This window comes from Brachyistius frenatus, unplaced genomic scaffold, assembly GCF_029030835.1.
Source record: "Brachyistius frenatus isolate BFR_SWC_R1_liver_20210118 unplaced genomic scaffold, ASM2903083v1 Contig_359, whole genome shotgun sequence".
In the NCBI taxonomy this organism is placed as follows: domain Eukaryota; kingdom Metazoa; phylum Chordata; class Actinopteri; family Embiotocidae; genus Brachyistius; species Brachyistius frenatus.
The window spans coordinates 107,962-115,099 of NW_027210958.1; the positions used below are offsets into that span (position 1 = coordinate 107,962).

Genomic DNA, 7,138 nt, shown 5'->3' on the forward strand with positions numbered 1-7,138 from the left:
TGAATTACAGTATCTTTTTATTACAGGATTCAAAGACAAAACTATGATAAATAAGTTTCACAATTTACATGTATTTTCATTTCCTTAACCTTTTTAATAAAAACGGAAAAATAAAAATGTTAAAAAAAGCTGGAAAAGGAGACGGGGTGTGTAACTGGGAATTAAAGTGATTCTCCTCTTCAGTTCAGAACAGCTGTTCCAACTCAAACATTTCAAACCAGAAATCTTCTCTCCTCTTACACACACGACGAAGTAAATCAGCGCTAACGATGAGGTTCGTTCTTAGAGGTCAAATATCACGTCTAAAGGTCAAATACGGTGTGAGCGAGGCCTCAGGGTTCCCAGCACACCGGAGGGGAGGACGCACGCACAGCAACCAGGAACCAACCGTTTCAATCAGCTGTTCCTCTCTGAAGAGGATAAAAGCAGGAATGTCGTATCCGACCTGCTGAGTCTCGTCTTAACAGAAAAAACGGAAGATTTCCTCCAAATAAACTCATTTCAAATTAAAGGTGAACAAATGGTCGTGTGTTGGCAGGTCAGAGGCACACGAACACCTGAGGATGGAAAGGAGGAGCTCCGCTAAACTCATTCTGTATCAGCTGATTCAGTAAAAAAGTGGCGGGAACATGAATAAAAAAGGATGTTATTTCTGACTGAAATCACAACGATGTCAAACGTGTTTAAAGGCAGCAGTTCGTCACATGAAGCGTTTGTTTGGAGTGAAACCAGCTGACGGTTGAAGAGCAGCGTGACCTCAGAGATCCTCCACCCGTCCGTCACAACACAGTAACGGGGTTCTGGTTCTGATGGGCTCACTGCAGCAGCTCCTCCCAGGAGATGGGTTTGGAGAAGACCTCCCTCTCCAGCCAGAGGTCGTAGTTCATCTGGAAGTCCTCGGGCAGGTCCACGCGCTGCCCCAGCACGCTCTGCAGGCAGTTGTCCACCGGCAGGAAGTCGGGGTTGCTGTGGCTCTTGTCGTAGCGCCGGCTGTTGAAGCGCTCGATGTTGGCCCGCAGAGCGCACTCCTCGGCCTGGAAGTCCCAGGGACGGGCGTCCAGGTCTGATCCGGGACAAACACACAATCAGACTCAGAGGGAGCGCGACGGTCTTCACCTCCACAGTACATACAGTATTGTACATACAGTACATAGTATTACAGGTGTTGCCTCCTCCACTCACCGTTCCCGTAGGCCCAGTCGTCGTTGAGGCGGTGCCGGACCTTCTGGTAGATGGCCGACATGGTCTTCATGTTGCTCTTCCTCCACTGGCGGCCCAGATACTTGGTCTGCACTTTGAGCAGCTTCAGGACGTAGAGCTGCATCATGGCCTGCTTGACCTTCAGCGCCCTCTTCAGGATGGGAGCGGACTTGAACACGACCAGCATCTGGTGGAGGAGAGACGGATGGACGGTTGTAGAGAGTCAGTCAACCCTGTAGTTTAAACAGCCGTCAGTCAACCCTGTAGTTTAAACAGCTGCCGTTCTGTCGTGGATGTTTTAACCAGACGAGCTCTCACCATCGTCCTGGAGTGTTTCCACTTGGTCAGTTTGTTGAGGATCCTCAGCAGGTTAATGCAGGAGAACAGATTCCTCCAGCAGAACTGGTTATTGTCTCCTGCTTCCTGTCACAGATCATCACAGAGCTCATCAGCAGACAGTAGCTGGACATCAGAGCAACACTTCAATGAACCCGACGGAGACGACTCACCAGACTCTCTGCGGTTAACTCTGGCAGCTCGTGCACGACGCAGTACGGGAAGTCGAGCACTGAAATACTGAAACGGTGAAATAGAAATCACTTTGAGTACAGTTCACTGATGCTTTCTGTCAGTAAAGGAGAGGATCTGTGTTGTTCAAAGAGGCTGTCAGAGGACCTGTTCTTAGCTGTGATGTAGGACATGATGTTCTGGTTGAAGAACTTCAGGATGAGGGGGATGCAGTTGGCAAACACCAGGTGTTGAGCCATGTACTCAAACTGAAAGACACAACGCAGTCAGATAAAGAGGACGTGTCCTTCAATCCAACGAACCGCAGGGACATGAAGTGATTTCCTGTTGAACCACCTGGTAGATGTGGTTGAGCTTGAAGTGCTTCAGCAGCAGCAGCAGGATGGCGGAGATGGCCTTCACGATGATCTCTTTGTGTCGGTTCACGTCCACGCCGAGCTTCATGCTCTGCAGCACGGTGGTCCTGCGGAGTCACAGAGCGGATCAGAACCAGGAGCCCAGATCGGGTCATCGACCTCCGACCGGTACCGTTCACATGTTCACTTCAAACCTGCAACTCACAACTCAGCCTGCAAAATCCTGGATTATTCATTTGTAGTGGTCCCATAAAGGAAAGAAAAATAATCTGCTGACAAACCTCATCAGACATCAATTCGCTCCAGTAATCAAATAAAGTAACGCGACACGTTAAACCTTTCCCACTTAATAATGATATAATATGATATAATGATATAATGATGTGATATTGGTGCTGATGGAGTCCTGCCGGTCCTCAGAACTTAATGCCGGACTGCAGGAGGAGCCGGCAGGATGTTAAGCCCACTTACGGCATCTCCTCCGGCAGCACGTCTGCCAGGATGTTGATGGAGTCCGTTTTGGCTTTGGAGGTCGGCGCGGCGGCGAGGAGGATCTTCAGCAGAGCGATCTGACGTTCAGAAACACACGGCAGGACGGCAGAGAGACGAACACACAGGGGAGGATGATGTTCGTACGGTGAGCCACTGGGATTACTAAAGTATATCAATAATGATAAATTCACTCTTCATTAATGTTTGCTTTCTTTGGTACTTAAACATTTGTGTTGATTTTTTTACATAAATACTTCCCCTGAGAGACTGTTGGGCCAAAAAGGTTCAATTTAAAGAACCGACTGAATCAGTGGAGGACAAACAGGATTTATTAACATACAGATAATGCTCATCTCTGATTGGATAATATAGTTTATAAATGTCCAAACATCAGAAATTTATATTTATATCATCCTAATTTCTTCCTAACAGTCTAAAACTTACCTACTGGATTGTTACATCATCAATAAAACATCATGATTGACAGCTGAGATTTGAGCTTCCTTCAGTAGCAGCCTGTTTGGTTATTAAAACTTCAGTGTGTGTGTGTGTGTGTGTGTGTGTGTGTGTGTGTGTGTGTGTGTGTGTGTGTGTGTGTGTGTGTGTGTGACAGTGAGTGAGTGAGTGTGTGAGTGAGTGAGTGAGTGAGTGTGTGTGTGTGTGTGTGTGTGATCATGTTACGACTGATTTCGGTGAAACAGTCAACAGATGTCGTCCATCTTCTGCCTGCGGTACTTTAAACATCTTAAATTTTATCTCAACACATGAAACTGGAGATTTAAGTAGTTTAAAGTAGATATTAAACTGAAGGCTGATTGTGATAGAGTATATAAACCTGTAAATATTTAAATGAAGCATCAAACTGTATCTTTAGTTCCATCAGATCTGTATGTGTGAGTGTCTGGCAGCAGATGAACTGCAGCTCTCACCATGTACTGAGGCAGGCTGGGCAGGATGCCCTGGTACAGCAGCTCAGTGGAACACATCTCCACCTCCTCTTCACCCTGACGACACACAACAAGTCACAACCTAAGAACTCCACCACCACACATCCACAGTTTGAGCTTCACCAACAGGAGGGTGAAGAGCGGATCTGGTTCACTACAGAGTATTAAAGTGATGTTGTTTTGTGAGGACTTACCCCAGACAGAGGGGTTTTCTGGTACTCCTCCTCCTTCGTGACCTGTATTTCTGCTATAGAGACGTACTTGTGCTGAAAAACACCACGAAGATGATTCATCTGAAGTCCAGGAGCTCTGCAGCTCAAAGAAAACCTTCAACCAACCTTCAGGGAGCCGTGAGAAATGTTTACCTGCTTCAACGTCCTGATGCTCTCATGTATCGGCCGCGGTAATCCGACCACCGTGTCCGTATCACTGCACAGAAATAAACTCCATTTAATACTTCATTACAGAACATACATGTTAAATAAAGTCAGGTTTCTTTGTTCAGTTTTGATGACTAAAACCAAACTTACTTTCCAAGTGTGTAACCGATGAATTTACTTCTACTCGATTCCAGAAAATTTTCAATGTCTTTTTCCCTGTTGGAGCAAAAAAAAACAAAAACAACATTAATCCAAGAATCTTGAAATGTTTATTGACGAAGGAGCCAACAGATTGTCGTCTGTAAGTGTTGACGGTACCTGACTTTGGGAGCCCACGGCAGCCCTTTGGGGAAGGACACCCTCTCTGAGGGCGGGTGAGGGAGCGGCGGCGGCATCACCTCGTCCCTCTCCAGCGGGAACGTCTCGGCTTCGATGGAGTTGTCGTTGTCGTCGTTGTCGTCCTCGTCCTCTCGGGAGTCGTCGGCCTTGTAAGGATCCTTTTCGTTGAACGCGTCCAGGTTGTCCTGCTTGATGAGCGACTGCGTGAGACACGAGGACAGAGATCATGATGACACGGTGGAGGAAGCAGGACAGACAGCATGTAAACAATGAGGGGGCCAATATCAGGTCACAAGTAATGTATTTGGCCAGAAAAATATGAATTAAATATGTTCAATATGTGCAGAAATACTGATATTTAATAGTACGAAGCAGCAGCGAGTACCTTGTGCTCGCGGCGCGCTCTCTTCTGTTGCTGCTCGATGAGGTCGGACGCCGACGCCGGAGGAGACGCCGCCCTCATGCTGCGGATGACCCGGATGCTGTCCTCCGGGAGAGGAGGAAGACTCAGATCCTCACGCTTACAGACCTTGATGCTCTGCAGCTGCTCGAAGCCTCCGAGCGTGAACTGAAACCGAGAAACAGGAGGAGCTCAGCGCTTCACGTCCGCACCGGAGCCTTCTACGGGAGGGTCGGTTGAGCGTTTCTCACCATGATGCTCTTCCACAGCAGCAGTAGGACCTTCTTCATGGGGAAGTGAGGGGCGTGACCGCTGCAGAACTTGGTGACCATGCCGAAGAGCATGACGGAGATGGGCTCGTTGTTGAACAGAGGAGATCCTGGACAGAAGCAGGTCGTTAGTTTACAGAGACTTCCTGCACGTCCTCCACGTGACGGCAGCTGAATTTACCGAGCTCCGTCCGGACGGTTTCTCTGATGACTTTCCACTCGGGCTTGTCGGCCGGGTCGTCCTGCTGGATGGTCTCCACCATCAGGTACATGATGTTGAGCAGCACCCTGAGATCGGTGCTGTCCGCCAGGGAGATGGCCGGTTTCCTGACGGCGCTACTACAAGCAGCACTGTTACTAAAAGAAACATCACAGAGGGGATCGCAGCATGTTAGAGACTCCTCAGAAACTATGACATCATCACGATTCATTAACTGATTTATTTCTGGATAAACCTTTTATGATTCAAAAACTCAAATTAAACTAAAGTTCTCATTATCATTCATTTCTAATCGAGAGAACTTTTGAACGTCAATCCTTTCCAGAAAACTTTTGGGGGCAAAATTACAGTTTTTAATTGGAAGTGGACTCCAATCAGCCGGAGAACTTACTCGATCTCCATGTTGAGCAGCTCCACCAGAGCGGAGAAGGTTCCCACATCCAGCAGCAGGAACATGTTGTATCTCATCCAGTGCTGCACCTCGGCCTCCGAGCTGCACTCCGCGAACGTCCCTGCACAGAAAACAGATGCACCGCCGTAACACATCCTCCACTTCTGTTAGGATGTGGTTGTGTTGGAGGTCGTGGGTACGAGAGGCGGACCGACCCTGAGCCATGTAGAGAACGGCTCTGGCCACCTTCAGCCGTCTCTCCCGGGCGATGACCTCCAGGCCGTCCAGCAGGCGCATGGCGTGAGCTCTGTGCTGCTCCACATCCAGCTCCGTCCACTTCTTATCGGACACTGGAGGAGGAGATCATAACATTTGGTTTCCTCGTCGTTAGTCTATAATTATTAATACGACTGCGTGTCTCATTACGTACCGTGAGCTCTGAACTCCTCCTCGAAGCACTTCCTGTTGAGAGCGAACTCCGGTCCTTCGGTGTAACTGTAGAGCTCTGAGACAGAAACATCACACCGTAACTGTACCACGATTACAGGTTATGAAAGAGTGACGCATTCACAAATCTCCGTCTCCATGACGACCCCCCACACACACACACACCTGACAGCTCTGCAGACCACTTGTCCGTGTCAGAGTATTCAAACTCGAGATCTGGAAACTCCGACAGCCCCTGAACAGAGAAAATATTAAATATGACGTTGACCAAATGTTTACACATTTAATATCTGGTGGGATTCAGACACTGACCGCAGCAGACTTCGGTATTCATCGTATTAAGTTATTGAGTTATAATTGTTATACTTAGTTTTATTCTGATTGGTGTTTAATAAACTGCGTTGTTATGAAACCGGTCAGACTTTGACTTCCTGGTTGTTTTAACCTGATTAAAGGAGCAGATCTGTAGTCTGAGGGGATCCGTGTAACACCTGGTGGTGAGATGACAGCTGAGCAGCGGACAGAAGAAGCACCTTTAACCTTTAACCTTTAACCCGGACATGTAAACAGGTTCCAGTCCGGCCTGAGGCTGGCTAGCAGCGGCTAGCTGCCTCCTGTTAATCCCACACTGCTGTTCAACGTTATACGAGTTAGCATGCACCAGGTGGAACAGGGATATCCAGCTTCATTAATTAATTATATATAAATATATAAATATAAATATATATGATAACAGCAGATGTTAGCTGCTGTTAGTTTCCGGTTCATGTCGAGCCACCGGTGAAGCTCCACGGAGCTAGCTCCGTTAGCCAGCAGCAGTAGCGGCCTCCTGTTTGTGTCCGAGCTGTAAATAAACGGCGGACTTGTGTCTTCGTACCTCGGAGTCTTTCCTCTGGTTGCGGCTGAACTCGCCTCTGCTTTTGTTCGGCAGCATCGCTCTCTGTTTGTTGTTCCCGGGCAGCCCTCCACCGTTCCCACCGACGTCCATAATGTTTAGGGGGGCAGCGTAGTCTCGCGAGACGATCGTGTTTCTGCGAGAGTTTGACGCTATGACATCACATCGAGTGTTTTTACATATTTTTTAAAAACGAAAATCATTTTTTTGATTTTATACACTTTATTAATCCCCGAGGGGAAATGTCTTCACTACAGCAGGGGGGCTCTCAGGG

General features: G+C 47.9%; 1 protein-coding gene across 1 annotated transcript; it reads right to left on the reverse strand.

The window, feature by feature from the left end:
* Nucleotides 1-6,991, reverse strand: strip1 (striatin interacting protein 1). The gene is made up of 20 exons (XM_069724041.1): nt 6,847-6,991; nt 6,135-6,204; nt 5,953-6,027; nt 5,738-5,872; nt 5,523-5,643; nt 5,093-5,268; nt 4,894-5,021; nt 4,628-4,810; nt 4,222-4,442; nt 4,054-4,119; nt 3,889-3,952; nt 3,718-3,789; nt 3,506-3,580; nt 2,556-2,653; nt 2,065-2,191; nt 1,876-1,976; nt 1,710-1,776; nt 1,519-1,623; nt 1,183-1,387; nt 1-1,063 (listed from the first exon to the last, which is right to left on the reverse strand). Exons 1-20 carry the CDS (start codon nt 6,955-6,957, stop codon nt 816-818), a joined length of 2,448 nt encoding a protein of 815 aa, XP_069580142.1. The 5' UTR covers nt 6,958-6,991; the 3' UTR covers nt 1-815.
* Between the last annotated feature and the right edge of the window lie 147 nt (nt 6,992-7,138).